An 18,148-nucleotide genomic window follows, 5' to 3' on the forward strand; every position below is an offset into this window, starting at 1 on the left:
CATAACACATCGACCACTTGGATCAGTACACCGAAAATGCTTTAGCCAACAAGTTCTCCTCGCTCCACTAAATTTATTTCCTGGCCCTGAGTATCTTGAGAAAGATCAGGCTTTTCCACTCGTATTGCAAATGTGAAAAAGTTTAATCGACTCTAACCCAGTTTCATTATTTTTTTTTTAAAGATTTTATTTGAGAGAGAGCGCGAGCAAGGGGAGGGGCAGAGGGAGAGGGACAAGTAGACTCCCTGCTGAGTGCGGGATCCCAGGACCCTGAGACCATAACCTGAGCCGAAGTCAGATGCTCAACCGACTGAGCCACCCAGGCGCCCCTCAGGGTATTTTTTACAACTCTTGTTTATTAAAAGGCTAAAGTAGGGCAGCCCGGGTGGCTCAGAGGTTTAGCGCCACCTTCGGTCCAGGGATCCTGGAGTCCCAGGATCGAGTCCCACGTCGGGCTCCCTGCATGGAGCCTGCTTCTCCCTCTGCCTGCGTCTCTGTCTCATGAGTAAATGAATAAAATCTTAAATAAATGAATGAATGAGTGGCTAAAGTATTACTTCTCCTTCATTTTGGAAAGCATGCAGCAGGTACGTATTTCAAACCAGGACTGGTACTATACTAAGAGGGTATAAACGGGGTCCCAGCCCTCAAGAGCCCAGAGGCAGGTTTTTATTCACTCTTTCTCAAAAACACACTCCAGGACTTTGCAAGACTACACTATGAGTTCTTGGTGCTTTTATTTATAGAATTGAAGCCACATCTCTGCTTAGAAATAAAGAGGAAAGATGATCATGAAGAAGAGAATCTTTTACAGTTTTTTGATTTCCAGTTTTAAAAGGTGGACTCAAAACTAAAAAAATCTGGGTTGTATATGGTAAAAGATTTGAGATGTAATAATAACATTTAGGGAGCACTATACTAACCAAGGCTCAGTTTTAGTTACTTGATGACAACTATTTAAGCTTTACACTATATCCGTGTTCAAGATTATAACACTGAGGTACACAGAGGTTAGGTAATTTACTTAAGCTCTTAGGAATAAAAGGAGCCAGGATTCAAACCCTGGCAGCCTGTCTCCAAACCCCATGCCTACCACTGAAGAAAGAAAGATTCAAATATCATGGCATGATAGCAATTAAATAGACTGACCAGTGGAAAAAAATAAAAGCCCAGAAACAGACTCAAGCATATATACTAATGAGCACACTAACAAGTTATTAAAAATAATGGAGGAAAGTTAAATTATACAATAAAAGCTGCTACCCTAATTATTTCTTTCCAGAAAAGTGGACCCTTACCTCACACCATTTATTAAAACAAATCGCACTGGTTTAAAGAATTACATGTGAGGGGTGCCTGGTGGCTCAGTCCTTTAGGTGTCCAACTCTTGATTTCAACTCGGGTCATGATCTCAGCAGCCCCACATCAGGCTCCATGCTCAGTGGGAGACGGCTTGAGGATTCTCTGTCCCTCTCCCTCTGCCCCTCTCCTGCTCACACAGGCACCATGCACCCTCCCCCCCCCCCAAATAAATAGGTCTTTAAAAATAAAATAAAGAATAAAATAAAATAAAGAATAAAATAAAAATAAAATAAAGAATTACATGGAACCACCTGGAACCAGTATGATGCATACGACTCCCTTTTCTCATCACTTTTTGTGAAAATGACCCAGCCAACTCCGTAAGGATCATTCTTCACCGCCAACTGGCCAGCTAAGAGACCCATCCACCATCGTGAACCCCTGAGGAGTCAGCAGAGGCAGGAGAGCCCAACCAGCAGCCAGTCCCTGGAACAGCATTAGCAACAAAGCTGCTGCCATTCACCAGCTACTGAGAGCTCGAAGACCAACGAAGTGCCTCAAGCTGTCGACAAATTTCAATATTGTCACATCCACCCATAAGCTGGCTTCAGAGGGTTAAACAAGGGGCCCAATGTTGACCAGCAAGGCCAGGAGGGGGCTCAACTTAAACTCTTAAGCATCCACTACGCAGAGGGCCCAAGTCCACCCGGGGCCCCTCTCCAGACGGTGCGAAGAGCTTGTGAACTGGAGCAGAGGCTGGAAGCAGGACCAGCGGGGACAAAGGGCTGTGCTGGAGCTCCTGCCTGGGTGCCAGGCCACGCAGCTATTCAGGGGGCAGGGAAACTACTCCAGTCGGCCGAGAGCTGCCAGTGCAGCACAAAAGGGAGACTGTTCCTCAACAAAGGGGTACTCCGCCCTGCAGCTGTCTCCCACTGCCCACTCTCCATCCCTACCCCACACAGACCACTGGGACCCGGGCTGCTGATGAGAAAGTACAATGCATCCAGCTTTCCCCGATTTCTGCCTATGATGAAAAGAACTGAACAATGACCTACACAACCCCTGACAAAGCATATTTCAGTTACCAATATTGAACAGACCAGACCGCGCTTGGCAGAGGAGCCAACAGAGAAGCTGGCAAAGGAGATGGGAGAAAAGACTCCGATATTTTAAGACAAGTAGAATAATCTGAATAATTTGGGCAACTGCAAGAAAAAAGACAGGTTTACAAATCTTAAAATTTACATTCTCGGTTAAGATCCAAAAGAACAGTGAATCGCTGCTACAAATGTCAGAAGGGTGAGAGGTGAAAAGGAGCAACAAGGAATATAAGTCGAAGGCAAAAGGTGGAACTGGAGGCCTAAAAAACAGGCAGTGAAATGCAGACTGGCCACCACAGAAAACCAAGGGAACCTGCGGACATGTAGCTGCTCGGTGAGATCTCCCAAAACTCACAGGGAAAGGCAGAAAAACTGGAAACTACTAGTGAAGAGACAGCTCCTGGGGGGCTCAGTCGGGTAAGCAGCCAACTCAGGTCACGATCGAGCCCTACGACGGGCTCGGGCTCCGGGCTCCGCTCAGCACAAGTCGCTTGAGGTTCTCTCTCCCTCTCCTCTGGCCCCTCCCCCTGCTCACACGTGTGCATTCTCTGAATGAATGAATAAATAAATAAATAAAATCTAAAAGAAAAGACAGCTCTAGAATAACAGATCCAGAAGCTCCAATACGTGCATGATTGAAATTCTGAAAGAGAAAATGAACCAGGAAGAAATCATGGTTGTGTAAAGGAGAAATAGTAAGTAAGCAAATAATGGGGGAAAAAAACAGAACTTAAAAGTCAGTTTTTAAGACTGAAATTATCCATTCAGAGCTTGGAAGAATTCATCATGAAAGAGCCACACATCCCAAAATTTCTGAATGCTGGGGGAAAAATAAAGACATCTGAACCTCCACCAAGATTTATTAACGACAATAAAAAGGAACATGAATGAAATAAACATCAAGCTTCTCATCCACCGCACTAACCACTAAAGGACGATGGAGTAAGACTTACAGGACTCTGAGGGGAAGAGACAGTGACCTAAGAAGTCTAGACTTAGCTAAATTATCAGTACTATTAATTATTATTAGAAAGCCAAGAAATATTTAAAAATACGTAAGAAATATAAGAAATTAAAAACATATAATACATAAGAAAAAAATACACTTTCCATAGACCCTTTCCGGGGAAAAAGTTTTGTTTTTTGGGGGAGGGAGGCGAAGAGAGAGGGGAGACTCCCAAGCAGGCTCCCTCTGAGCGCGGAGCCTGACGCGGGGCTGGATCTCATGACCTGAGATCATGACCTGAGCCAAAATCAAGAGTCAGATGCTCAACAGACTGAGCCACTACCCAGGTGCCTCTGGAAAGAAAATTCTCAAGGAAGGGAGGACATACAAGCAATTGAAAAAAATAAGTTAGAATAAGGAACTCAAGAGAGTAGAAGATCTACAGAAGAGTAGTCATACTTGGCTCAGTTGGCTGAGCGGCCGATTCTTGATTTTGGCTCAGGTCATGATCTCAGGATCCTGGATCAAGGCCCACATAGGGCTCTGTGCTCGGCAGGGAGTCTGCCTGGGGATTTCTCTCCCTCTCCCTCTACCCGTCCTATCACTTGCTCTTTCTCTCTCTCAAATAAATAAATCTTAAAAAAAAAAAAAAAAAAAAAGAAATATAGACACAAAGAAGTATGCAAGAAATAGCAGCGAACAATAAAGCTAACAAAACACTACTAATGGTGTTGAAATGATGGAAATATTCAGCAATGATGCTTAAAAGAGCAAAACGTAAAAAAAAGTATGAACAAACACATTTCTAATTATTTCAACAAAATTCAGGCAGTAAGAAGAAGGAAGGAAGAAAGGAAGGAATGAAGGGAGGGAGGAAGGGAGGGAGGAAGCAGCGTGCCAAAGCACTCGTGGCTTATGGGGACTCCACAGATACTGCTCCAATGTTAAATAAGTTCAAATTTTGAATTTTAAAAAAAAATTTTTTTTTAATTTACTTATGATAGTCACAGAGAGAGAGAGAGAGAGAGGCAGAGACACAGGCAGAGGGAGAAGCAGGCTCCATGCACCGGGAGCCCAACGTGGGACTCGATCCCAGGTCTCCAGGATCGCGCCCTGGGCCAAAGGCAGGCGCCAAACCGTTGAGCCACCCAGGGATCCCAATAAGTTCAAATTTTAAATGTACTCATAATCTGAACAAAAACTGGACATTGAACTCCCAAGTCACAGATAAAATTCTTTTTCTACTTTAAAAGAGAGGAAAATGACAAAGCAAAACAAAACTTAGATAAAGGTAAATAATAAGAAAGGATAATGTGAAAACCTAACACAAAATGCCAGGTAAGACCAAATATTCAGTGAACACTAAGTGGTCAAACACCCCTACAAAACACCCCTACCCTCTCACAAACTGGGTAAAAAAAAAAAAAAGGAAATACCACTTATTCCCTGGGGTTATTAAATGAGGAAATGTTTGCAAAAAGTGCCAAGTACATTGTAACTGCTCAAAAAAGTATATATAAAGAAAGAAGTAACACTGCAGGCGCTGTGGTGAACCAAACACGTTAAAAAAGGAGAAGAAAGAAAGAGGGAAACTCCACCAGTTTAAAACACCAAAAACTCATTAAAAAAAAAAAAAATTCTTAAAGTCTTATGATGAGCTGACAAGAAAATAAAGGAAACCCTTCGAGGTCAGAAACCTTAAAAAGCATATAATCTTTGACCCAGAAATTCCACTTAGAGGAATTTATTCTATAGTCACATGGAACAAAAAATAAGGAACCAAGGGGCGCCCGGCTGGCTCCTTTAGGGGAGTGTACGATACGATTCTCCATCTCAGGGTTGTGAGTTCAAGCCCTGTCTTGTGTGTGGAGATTACTTAAATATAAAAAAATTAAGGGAGATAAAGAAAAGGTAGCAATTTTGTGTGCTATGAGGAGAGAAAGGCAGTGTGTCACCCAGTATGGATTCTGCGCTCACTGGGTGCGACAGTAAGGAATCATGCGTGGGAAGAATGAATAAATTCAAGGCAGTTTTCTCAGTTTAGGATGATTTGGGCTGCAAATAACAGATTTCCAACCACAGCGATTTAAACAAAAAAGCCAGAAGGGAAGGCAGTTCCAGGCTGACTCAGTGGCTCCCATGTATCTTCCATGGCTGAGGCTCCATTTTTCCACCCGATGACCTTCGTCGGGGTGCTGGGGGACACCATGCTGGGCAAATACAGAGTCTGTGAGACTGTATACATAAAACTATACTAAAATTGGAGAAAAAAGAAACTAAAAGAAATCTGCTGAGAGTGGCTCCTGTAGCATGGTGGTTTCTTATGTCCTGCTTCCTATACTTTTTTAGAATTTCCATATTTTTTGTAAGAATGTGAATACTCATATAGACTGAAAAGCAAGTAAGTCCATATTTCAACGGAACGAAAAGAGAAGTACCACTGAAGAAAGGGCTGGATGACCCCTAGGCCGCAATGACGCAGGGACTTTGTTTCTTGTTTTCCAGCTAGACCTTTCACACTGATCCGCCACAGGTACTAGTGTCCCGAGTCCACGCCACATGCATAATAGTTGCACACAACAAGTGAGCGGCGATGTCGTTGATGATCATCCCCTACGTAGCCTGTGACACTTTCTAGGCTAGTTCCCTTTTATTTGCCTTTATTTCGCGATTACTGACTACAGCCCTCACAGACCAATACAGGAAAGTTCAAATAGACAAACGGAGCATGTTGCAGTGAAGAACTTGAAACCTTAACCATTCAAGAGGCCTCCCTAAAATCACATTAAATCCGGGAACTGAAACGCATTTTTCGCCAATAGCGAACTTCTCCTTTCCTGAGTCATGTCCCATGGAGGTGACACGAAGACGGGTCCCTGGTGATGATGCATCAGGTTCCGAGGGGTCCAGCTCCGTCAGGTTCCTCGTTAGCAGCGGCGACCGTCTGTGCCGAGTCCACCGCAGACAGAATGAGCGTGCAGAGACCAAGGCGGAGCGGGGACCCTCCACGGGCCGGGCGGGCCGCAGCGGCTCCCTCCTGCCAACCCTCCCCCCGGCAGACGGACGGACAGCGCGAGGGGCCTCCCGCGGCGGAGCCTAATCCCGGAGCCCCCAGGCCTCCTTCGAGGCGGCACCTCCTCAGCTTAACACCGGGATCGGAGTCTCAGTTTCAATCTCGGAGCCGAAGGACACCTGAGAAATACTGCGGGCAAGCCCCTGCCGACCCCAGGCCACGGAGCCTGCGAGCGCACGCTAAGGCCACCTACATGGACGCAGCGCGCGGGAACGTTCTGGCGAGCACACGGTCATGTCCCAGACGGCGCCTAGGGCCGCAGGGCCCATCCTGAGCTGGGCCCTCCCCGGTACCTGCGGGCCGCCAGCCCCAAGGCCCTGCGCAGACATTACAAATGCCCAGTGGGAGGACCCCGCGGAGCCCGCCACGCTGCGGGGAGGCCGTGGGGCGTCGCGTGCCCTAGGAGCGCCTCCTCCCTCCTCTGGTCCATCCACAAAGGGCGGAAGTGAGGCTCTGCCTTTACGTTTGTTTGTTTGTTTCTTAGAGATTTTACTTATTCATGAGAGACACACAGAGAGGCGGAGACCCAGGCAGAGGGAGAAGCGGGCTCCTGCGGGGACCCCGACGCGGGACTCGATCCCGGGACCGGGCCACACCCCAGGCCCAAGGGAGACGCTCCACCGGGAGCCTCCCCGGTGCCCCCGCCTGTACTGCTGTTGTCTTTACTAACGTCACGAGAGGCACCAGAGAGTCGTAAACATCAGATTCACAAAACTCGCCGACAGAGATTCACTGAAATGCAAACTTGCGTCCGGCTCGCTTCGCTCCCTCTGCGGCCCGGCCCGTCAGTCACAGGAATCGGGAACCACACGCTCCATCACACGAGACCAAACAAACTATGAACGTTTACGCTGTTAATCGTCGATCAAAATTAACCATCTGAGCCACCAGTGGGGAAAGAGGAAGGAGCCACTTGGCGAGCCTCCGGGTGGCCGACGTGCGTGGGGACGGCCCTCCCACACCTCCCGTGCCAGACCCGAGGAGCCGCCGGAAAGGGTGAGCGGGGCCGTGTGGAGGTCAACGGACGCGGGCGTCACCCACGACGGGACGGGAAGCAGGAATGTGAACCAAACGGCTCCTCTGCTGCACCAATGCTGCCAGCCCGGGGGGTGCAGGGCTTGAGCCTCTGCCTTCGGCCCGCGTCTCTGCCTGTCCCCTGAATAAATAAAATCTTAAAAAAAAATAAAAAATAAAGACAAACTTGGGCCTCACGCCGTCACCCATTTAAGTGCTGGAGATTTCCAGTGAAATTCTAAAATACGAGTTCCCCTCCAGCACGTCTCCCTGCGCAGACCACCGCAAGGTCCCTGGGGTGTCAGGGGCCTGGTGGCGGCCGGGGAAGGGGCTGCTCCAGGGCCCCAACCACGGCCTCTCTCCTACTTCTCCAGAACTTCTTCACTGGGCTTCTTCATAACTAGACAAACGACGTACGACAACGCTACAACAACCCCATGGAAGCCACTGGCAGGGGTGTGGGGGGCGGAAGGCTCCGTGGGGGGGAAGCCCCTCCACGGGGGGCAGCTTCCGCCGAGCGCCCAGGGTGAGCCTCGGTCCTCTCTCTGCTTGGCGCTCAGGTCCCAGGCCCTTCCTCCACGTGGTTTCCACTCCGTGGACTCCGGGGCCCTCCAGACCGAGCAAGATTTTAATGGACTCTTAGGAAGGGCAGGGACCAAGCGTCGTGGTGGTTTGGTTGCGGGTGGCTTGGGTGGAACAAATATTAAAGTGTTTGTGTATTAAAATATCTGTTTGTTTTTTAAGGAAGATGATCACTTTTAAGGTAAACAGATACATCTTTTTCCTGTTTATTACATGACCGAGGCTTAAAACACGGCCGTCCATCCAGCCCAGACACAAGATCAAACTCAAGAAACCTGAATTCTGCACCTGCAACAGCTGCACAAACAAGTGCTAGACACGGTGCCCTTAACAGAGGAGGAGGACGCCACCGTGCCCACCCTGGGAATGTCCGGCGGGAGCGTGGGCCCAGGACACGCCGGGCCAGAGACCACCAGCAGATCTGCATGACCCGAGCGTAGGTGAAGAACCCGGCACCGCTCCCTGCCTCTGCCACCGCGTCCTGGCCAAGCCGCTGCCCTGGGCCGGCCGCCCAGCCGGTCCTCCTCCCCTGTGCCCCCTCCCGCCCACCCTGCCCCTGGGCAAGCCCCATCTGCACAACGTCTCCAAGGTCTCCAAGGTCTCCAATGCTTCGTTCCACGCGATCCCCCACCTCAAGCCCCAGCACTCTCCTCCCAGCCACAGCGGCCTCCCTGCGGACCATGGGGGCATTCCTGCCACAGGGCCTCAGCTCCCAGGACCAGGAAGTCCCTCTGGGGAGCCCATCTGGCGAGATCCTCCCCCCCCATCTTCACTCAAAGGCTGCCCTCGCTGGGAGGGTTTACACCCCCAGCGGGGCCGGCCCGGACATTCCTTGGCAAAAAGTGGAGCCTTCCCCTCCAACCCACACCTGCACTCTCAGCCCTCGGCCCTGCGCTGTTTCTTCCGTGCGCCTTATTCACCTCTGACACCCCCTTTACTTACCGATGATGCTTACTGCTTATTTCTCCCCACAGTGGCAGGGACCTGTCTGGCTCGCTAACGTTATCCCCCACCCAGGAGAGGGCCCGAGAGAGTCAGGAGCTCGCCTCACATCTGCCGAACACATGAGGATTTAAGGAAAACAGAGCAGAGCCCAGGCGGCCTCGTCGGACCCACGGAGCCCAGCGCACAAGGTCCCGCCATTGGCGGCGAGGACGGAGCAGGGACGCAGGGCTGCACGCACCCAGGCAACACGCGGGCAGGGTCTGAGCCCCTCGGATGGACTCGAACTCCCGCCATGAACAACTCCTTCCATCCGAGTCCAGCAGTAGTCGTCCACAGCTACCCGAGAGGTGTGTGCCTGGAGGAGCCGGACTAGATGAATCCACCTGACCCTAAGTGGCTCCCCAACCCCCTCCTCCCGGTGATCTTTCATCCCTTATCACATTATCTCAAAACAGGGTTCAATCGCTCCAACAAGGGCTCTTGAAAGGAATATTCGGGGACAGGGGGAGCACAGCCCGTTAATCATGTCTACGCTGCTCCTCTATTGTACAAGCTTGGGGAGGGATGGGATAGTGGAAAAATCACTGCAGTAGGTGAGAAAAGGATCCACCCCCTACAGGGGAGCTGTGTGTCCTAACTGCCCGGACGGGACGCGGGCTCCCAGACGCAGCCCCAGGGCCGCGGGGCACGTGCAGCCCCCGCCACCGCCCGCGGCCTGCCGTCCACTTCCTCCCGGGGCGGCCCTGCCCGTCCTTGCCCGCGGCCCGCGTGGGGGTGGCCACCGTCACCAGCTCACCTGGAGGCGGAGGTGGGGACACCTCCTGGAGCCTCTCCTGCTGGCCCCATGTGACGGGGAGCGCGCCCTGGGGAGGACGGAGCCTGGCGGCCCAGCCTTGCATAGGCACCTGGCTCCAGCCGAGCCCAAGGCCGGGGAGCCCGAGGCCGGGGAGCACGTGGCTGGGGAGCCCGAGGCCGGGGAGCCCAAGGCCGGGGAGCCCGAGGCCGGGAGCACGTGGCTGGGGAGCCCGAGGGCGGGGAGCACGAGGCCGGGAGCACGAGGCCGGGAGCACGTGGCCGGGGAGCCCGAGGGCGGGGAGCACGAGGCCGGGAGCACGAGGCCGGGAGCACGTGGCTGGGGAGCCCGAGGCCAGGGAGCACGAGGCGGGGAGCACGAGGCCGGGGAGCCCGAGGCCGGGAGCACGTGGCTAGGGAGCCCGAGGCGGGGAGCCCGAGGCCGGGAGCACGAGGCCGGGAGCACGAGGCCGGGGAGCCCGAGGCCGGGGAGCCCGAGGCCGGGAGTACGTGGCTGGGGAGCCCGAGGCGGGGAGCCCGAGGCCGGGAGCACGAGGCCGGGAGCACGTGGCTGGGGAGCCCGAGGCCGGGGAGCACGAGGCGGGGAACCTGAGGGCGGGGAGCACGAGGCGGGGAGCCCGAGGGCGGGGAGCACGAGGCCGGGAGCACGAGGCCGGGAGCACGTGGCTGGGGAGCCCGAGGCCGGGGAGCCCGAGGCCGGGGAGCACGAGGCGGGGAACCCGAGGGCGGGGAGCACGAGGCGGGGAGCCCGAGGGCGGGGAGCACGAGGCCGGGAGCACGAGGCCGGGAGCACGTGGCTGGGGAGCCCGAGGCCGGGGAGCCCGAGGCCGGGAGCACGTGGCTGGGGAGCCCGAGGCGGGGAGCCCGAGGCCGGGAGCACGAGGCGGGGAGCCCGAGGCGGGGAGCCCGAGGCCGGGAGCACGAGGCCGGGAGCACGAGGCCGGGAGCCCGAGGCGGGGAGCCCGAGGCCGGGAGCACGAGGCCGGGAGCACGTGGCTGGGGAGCCCGAGGCCGGGGAGCACGAGGCGGGGAACCTGAGGGCGGGGAGCACGAGGCGGGGAGCCCGAGGGCGGGGAGCACGAGGCCGGGAGCACGAGGCCGGGAGCACGTGGCTGGGGAGCCCGAGGCCGGGGAGCCCGAGGCCGGGGAGCACGAGGCGGGGAACCCGAGGGCGGGGAGCACGAGGCGGGGAGCCCGAGGGCGGGGAGCACGAGGCCGGGAGCACGAGGCCGGGAGCACGTGGCTGGGGAGCCCGAGGCCGGGGAGCCCGAGGCCGGGAGCACGTGGCTGGGGAGCCCGAGGCGGGGAGCCCAAGGCCGGGAGCACGAGGCCGGGAGCACGTGGCTGGGGAGCCCGAGGCCGGGGAGCACGAGGCGGGGAGCCCGAGGCGGGGAGCCCGAGGCCGGGAGCACGAGGCGGGGAGCACGAGGCCGGGAGCCCGAGGCGGGGAGCCCGAGGCCGGGAGCACGAGGCGGGGAGCCCGAGGCGGGGAGCCCGAGGCCGGGAGCACGTGGCTGGGGAGCCCGAGGCCGGGGAGCCCGAGGCTGGGAGCACGAGGCCGGGAGCACGAGGCCGGCTCCCCAGGCCCTCCCTGCCCGCCCGGCCGCCCCCTCCTACCGCGGCGCTGCGGGCCCAGGAAATGCCAGCGGTGCCCTGTGCGGACGGGGCGCCCCGCGGGGAGGCAGCAGCCGCGTCAGGGTCCCCGGGTCGGCGGCCGCACGCTCCAGCGCAGGCCGCCCCCAGACATTGACCGCGGGCCCCAGGGCGCGTCGCCACCTCTAAGGCGCGAAGCTCTCCGGGTCAGAGACCGGGCGGCCCGCCGGGGCCCCCACCTCCGTCCCTCCCACACAGGCATCCACGGGCGACCGCGACGATACAGGCGTGCAGGCCGGTGCCCTGCCCACGAGAGGCGGCTCCCAAGGGGCGGCACACACGCGGCGGGCGGAGCCGGTCACCCCGCTTAGTGTCGCATCACGGAGCCAGGGACAAGCCGTCGGTCAGCCCAGCGCGGGCGACGAGGTCATGAGGCCCGACAGGCGGAGCGCAGCCAGGGCCCCCACAGATGCCGCGTCTCTGCGCTCCCCACTGACCCCCGAGGGAGCGGATCCGCCGAAAGGTCGCACCCAACCCTGCGACCCAGGGCAACCCGACAAAGTTCTGCTGGATTTGCAGAGTGCTTGTCCCTCGTATGGGACAGGCGGCCCGAATTCCGGCATTAGGGAACCTTCTCCGTGAGCTGAGCTGGGGTCGCTGTCCCCAGAGCCGTCGCCACGGCGGGCCCAGGGCCGCTGCGGGCAGAGGCGGGAGAAGGCACCGGGGCTCGGCCGGCAGCTTCATCTGCCCACGAAGCCTCCCGACGATTACAAGGACTCACGAGCTTCGGCTCCGGACCACCTAGAAGAGAACAAGAAACCCAGGAAGCCGAACGTGCCAGCGCGGAGCCGAGCCCGGAGAGCCGCCGACTTCCCAAGGAAATCGGGCTACGGCCTTTCTGCCACGTCCCGCGTTCCCCCGCCACGTTACCCCGGCGGCAGGCGGGACTCCGCTCCCCCCACCTCCCCACGCAGACCCGAGGAGAAGGCTTGTCCGTCCCGCTCCATCCCAAGGAACCTAAGGACGGACGTGCTCATGCAGAAGACGGGGATGGAGAAGGGCTGAGTCCTTCAGGGAAGGAAGAAAAAATGCCTGAGGGGGGCAGGGGGGCGGGGAGGAAGATCGGAGGGAAGAGAAGCTCCATCACGGCCACGGGAGACAGCCTCGCACCTCCACACCACACGGAACGCGGGGACCACGGCGAGCCCCGAAGACTGTCTGGAAGATTCCCTTCCCATCGATGGAACGCACCTTCCCAAACGGACGTAGCTGAAGAGTTACCGCACGAAAGTCATCCCTGAGGGGCAGCCGGGTGCTCAGGCCACCGTCTGTCCGGGTCCTGCTCCTCCCTCTCCCTCTGCCCGCCCCCCACTCATGCTCCTGAGCACTCTCTCTCTAATAAGACCTTTAAAAAATATAAATAAATTAAATAAAACAGAATAGAACACATCCCTAGCAGCTGCTACCATAAATAGGAATTTTTTATTGAATAGGTTAAGGCCTTCCTTACTGGTTAGAATTGTATAAAAATATGCCAAAAGCCCCACAGAAACTTCCATTGTAACAGACTCTTTATAGATATAGTAAGAATAAACAATTTGGGGGCAGGGGTTTTCAAGATATTTAAGAAACATTTTCCCGAAATCTTACTTTAAAAATATCTATATCCACGGGATCGAATCCCACATCGGGCTCCCGGTGCATGGAGCCTGCTTCTCCCTCTGCCTGTGTCTCTGCCTCTCTCTCTCTCTCTCTCTGTGACTATCATAAATAAATAAAAAATTAAAAAAAAATAAATAAAATAAAAATAAAAATAAAAATATCTATATCCAGACACATCTCTAACTTCCACAGGTTTGATACAAGTCATGAACTCAGCAAATGCCTGCTGATTAATAACTATGCAAGTCATTCCCCGCGTGATTCTTAAGGAATTCACCTCCGTAAAAACGGGAGCCCCTGTGGCACTGCGACGAGCGGCGGGCCCTGGCGCGGGGGCGGCTCCCGGCACCCGGAAGGCTGCTCCCCAACACGTGGATTCTCCTCCTCCCAGGCACCGCGCAGAGTGGCCCGTCCCCGCCTCCTCCACTCGGGCACGACCGTGGCACTCGCTTCAACTAACCGGGGGAAGTGGAAGCGACGGGTGTCACTTCTGAAAGTCTTTAAAAGCCAGCGCAGGCTCGGCCGAGCCCCTCCCGGATCATGCGGAGCAGTGGTGCTCAGGCGGGCGAGTCTCTCCGGCCACCAGCTCTGTCCCAGGAGCTCACAGACAGCTCCCGCCAGCCCCGAACCAGGACTGACAAATCAGGATTTGTGATGTAAACCCCGAAATTCGGAGGCTGTCGGTCAGTCATTAGCATCTAGCCCATCCGGACTCCTACGAGGTAGCTGAAAACACATTTCTCTCCCAGGGGGTCTGTCCTTTAGACTGTTAATCTACATTGTTTTCTTCTTACCCATCATTTCCTCCCCTACTACTCCCAGGAAACAAGTCATAAACATAATTATCTGCATTTTAGCATTTTTATAGAATCAAAAATTTGTATATTCCTTTATTTTTAAAAATTCTTTTAAAAGAGTTGTTAGCAACTTTTAAAAAAGGCAATCCGTTCTTGCAAATCCCCCACACACACAGATTTGCCCCTGCTAAGATTCAAAGAGTATCTATGTACAAAAAGTGTAAATTCATCACATCTTTTACCCCAATTCTTTTATGTGCATAAATAAATTCACCTTTTTAAGAGAGAGGTGTCACAAAAATAATACACATGTTACTTCGCAGCTTGCCTACGTAATAGTCCACAGACAGCTTGCCAGTTAAGATTACGTTGTGCGGCTATACCCTATTTAATCATGTCCCTACTGATGGACATTTTGGCTCCTTCCACGTTTCTATTTAATTGCAATGCTACAATAAACATCCTTGTAAAGTCATGCTAGTATTTCTATAAACTTTATCCTAAGAAATGGACCTGCTGTATCAAAGGGTATGAACATTTTGCACTTTGACAGGTCCTGCCAAACTGCTCTCCAAAATGATGGTATCAGGGCACCTGGCTGGCTCAGTCGGTGGAACATGTGACCCTTGATCTCAGGGTCATGAGTTTAAGCCTCATGTTGGGCATGGAGCCTACTTAAAAAAAAAAAAGATGGTATCAATCCAACAGGACTACCAATAGTATATGAAAGTGCCTTTGCTCCCCAGATCCTACAAAACTGGATATTAATTTTTTAAGATATTTGTCAAGCAGGAATTTTTAAAATGGTGTTTTAGTGTTCAATTTGTACTGCTTTTATTATTTTTTCCCATTTTTTTTTTTACTATCTGTATATTTTCTCCAGAGAAATGTGTGCCTATCCATATTTTTAATAGTTATGTTTTTATTATTTATTTGTTGACACCTTTTATCTACTACAAATATTAAGACTTTTAAATCTACACTGGATGTATTTTCAAGTCTTCATTTATGAATGCTGGGTTCCAACACAAAATTTTTTTAAATTAATATGTTTACATTCATCAAAATTTCCCATTATAATATCTAGGTTTCAAGATAAAGTCCTTTAAATTCATGCCAAGCTTAATAGGTAGACTGTGAGAACATTTCTACAAAGAATACAATTAATCCTGCCTTTTTGGCTCTTTAAATCCACCCTGAACTTGCTTTATTCTTTAATATAAATGTGTATGTGATTTGTCTCTCTGAATGCTAAGGCTTAAATAAGAGAAAGCTCCCAAAGCAACCAGCACAGCATCCAGTATGCAGTTAAGTTTTCAATAAATATTCCTTTATTTTATCCCTCCCGAGTCCCATTAGTCTAGAAACAGACACATAATTCTTTCCAAAATACTTTCCATTACAGTTCCAGTTGTGTTCAGGGTGACGACACGTCCCGCCAAAACAAGCCTGTTTCCCAGCCTTGCGTACAGCAGGGGTGGCAGGGGTGGCCGTGGGACACTGTTCTGGTTAAGGGGATGTAGGTGGACGTCACGGACTGAGCTTCCAGGAAGCTCCTGGAAAGGGAGCAGGAGCAGCTGGCATCTGTCCTTCGCCACCTGCCCTCCGCTCGGCCTGCCTGGGAGGCAGATGCAGCGCTGGCTGGAGAGCGGCCACCTCGAGATTTCACACTGACAAGGTCACTAAGGTGACCGAAGGGGCCTGACGGCTCTGACCAATCCTGGAATGCCCACCTCCTTACAAGAGGAAAATCACCCCGTAACTCGTCTGAGACAGTACGGAGTCAGGGTGGCGGTCAACTGCAGCACAGCAGGACACCTGGACCGCGCGTCGTGGTCGCCAGCATCTATAGATCCGTGAGCCTTCTTTCCATTTTCCTGGCTTGAGACGTCCCTTGAACAAAAGTTCTGCCGGTTTGAAGGGCAAGTTCTCCATTCACAGATACATTAATTTAAAGAGGAGAAATCAAAGCATTAAGCAGTTCAGCTAGAAATGCAAGTGCACCCTAAGGAGCAGTCAGTAATCAGCAACATATGGTGTCACCTGTGCTAATCCTGGTGCGAAATCACCCTCATCAGGACGCCGCGCGGCTCATTTTAGTTGTGAAGCAAAGTCTTGGGGACAAAAGATGCCTTAATGGAAAAAAAAAAAAATCACAGCATTGGAGGAATTCTTCATAATTATATAAGGCTGAATTTTTATTTTGCTGCTAGTTCCCAAGAATCTAGGCTCCCTTTAAAGATTTTACTTATTTATTCATGAGAGACCCAGGCGGAGGGAGAAGCAGGCCCCACGCGGGGCCGACGCGGCCTGGATCCGGGACCCGGGGTCACGGCCTGGGCCGGGGGCGGCGCCGCACCGCTGAGAACCACATTCACCAAACGACTTTAGAACCGCTTTAGAGGTAAAAGGGGTCACGGCGGGAAGGCGGGAGCCCTGGGCGAGGGCCCTGAGGCAGGCCGGGCCCCTCCACACCAGCAGGGCCGCGGCAGGAGGCCGCCGCCGGGGAACCCGCGGGAGCTTCGGGGGCCCCGGGGCCCAGGCCGCGTCGGGCTCCCCGCGTGGGGCCTGCCTCTCCCTCGGCCTGGGTCTCGGCCTCCCTCTCTCTGGGTCTCTCATGAGTAAATAAATAAAATCTTTAAAAAAAAAAAAACAACAGACTATGGCAGACAACGGGGCAAATAATCAGCAGTGCCAGGCGCCCCCACTGTGCACAGTACTGGACCGGGTCCAAGGCAAGAGCATGAGAAGGCCGCAGAGTACAGAAGCCTCTGACCCAGGCGAGGGTTCCTCCGAGGGATGCTGCGGCTGGTCGGTGAAGCCTCTGCCCGCCTTGGGTCCGGGCCGGGGTCCTTCTCCTCCACCCCCCCCGCCCCGCCCCTTGCTCGTGCTCACTCGCTTTCACTTGCTCACTCTCAAACAAGATCTTCAAAAACAATGTTTAAAAAAAGAAGAATGTTGTAAATGGAGGAAATGTAGCCCCCCAAAATCTTTATGATGAAATAGATTCACCGAAGAGAAAGGCTATTCTTTTTTTTTTTTTTTTAAAGATTTTATTTATTTATGAGAGAGAGAGAGAGGCAGAGACACAGGCAGAGGGAGAAGCAGGCTCCATGCACCGGGAGCCCGACATGGGATTCGATCCCGAGTCTCCAGGATCGCGCCCTGGGCCAAAGGCAGGCGCCGAACCGCTGCGCCACCCAGGGATCCCGAGAAAGGCTATTCTTTTCTTAAACAATGGCCAAACAGCAAACTAATGACCACCATTCATATTATAATAAAAAAACGTGAGGTTCTGAACTACTGTGAATATATGGATTTTTTAGATATATGCGGATGATATGAAGCACCAGCAATAGGTTTCACAGCCAATATACACTTCTGTACTATATGCAACACATATTTTCTGAGCACCTACTCTGAGGCACTATTCTAAGCACTGGGGATACTGCGCAGCGAACGATGCAAAATCCCTGCCTTGTGCGTGCTACGTAACCACACTTAACTGCATGACCACTTTTGAAGACAAACATTCTTAATCACCAGCATATGTTGAATTCAAGTTATCAGAATATGGATACTCTGAATTAATTGGAATAACTCTGGCTTTTATTTACTTCCCCATACTACCCCAAAATAAAACACAAATCCGAAAGAGAAAAAAAAAAAAAAGGACAGGTGCTCACCAACAGAAGAAAGGATGAGTTAACCAGACTCTTCTTTGCTGCTTTTTTCCCCCCAATTCTGGATGAATGCCCAAAAGCAAAGCCATGTTTCAACTATCAGTTCCGAAAATGATACTTGCAAAGGGCAGAGCTAAAATAACATCAATATCTATAGTCTAAAAACAATCAAAATACACACAAAATACAGGCTGAGAATCCTGGAAACAACCTTCATATTTTCCATGATTGTCTATGAACACTAAATGTGACGTTATACTTTACACTTTTTATATTATGTATTATACTTCATACTTTTTTGACATTATACAGGAATCTTACAAGTAAATTCACACCAATCCTTACCAAATGAGATACATGATGTTACCGCATGTAAAGAAGGCTTAGTTGCCTTATTTTTCATATCTGCAAAAAATAGAGTTCTTTGATACCAAGGAATCCTACAAATTAGAAATGAGAATGAAATTCATGAACTTAAGTAAATATTCACCACCTGGGTTCTAATTAAAGAATCTTCTCTAGTAATTTCATACAATAAGTACATAATACTTATGCATATTTATTTGAGGGGAGAAAAACCTGTACTTCTTTGAACAAATCAGCATTTAGCAGAGCATCTTAAGGACTCACTTCACTTA

The 18,148-nt window shown here is 52.4% G+C and overlaps 1 protein-coding gene across 7 annotated transcripts in view; it reads right to left on the minus strand.

Annotated features, from left to right (window-relative positions):
• WDFY2 (WD repeat and FYVE domain containing 2) overlaps positions 1–18,148 on the minus strand; it is a 157,646-nt gene that overhangs the window by 110,286 nt on the left and 29,212 nt on the right. The window contains exon 2 of one of the 7 annotated variants that reach the window (XM_072760504.1): positions 12,000–12,169. The exons of 5 other annotated variants lie outside the window; for them this stretch is intronic. In XM_072760504.1, the coding sequence (XP_072616605.1) occupies positions 12,000–12,112 (113 nt within the window). In that variant the 5' untranslated portion in view covers positions 12,113–12,169. The remainder of the gene's footprint in view (positions 1–11,999; positions 12,170–18,148) is intronic. One more of the 7 variants, XM_072760505.1, reaches the window with a different exon arrangement.

Source organism: Vulpes vulpes, chromosome 6 (genome assembly GCF_048418805.1).
Source record: "Vulpes vulpes isolate BD-2025 chromosome 6, VulVul3, whole genome shotgun sequence".
Taxonomy (NCBI): Eukaryota; Metazoa; Chordata; class Mammalia; order Carnivora; family Canidae; genus Vulpes; species Vulpes vulpes.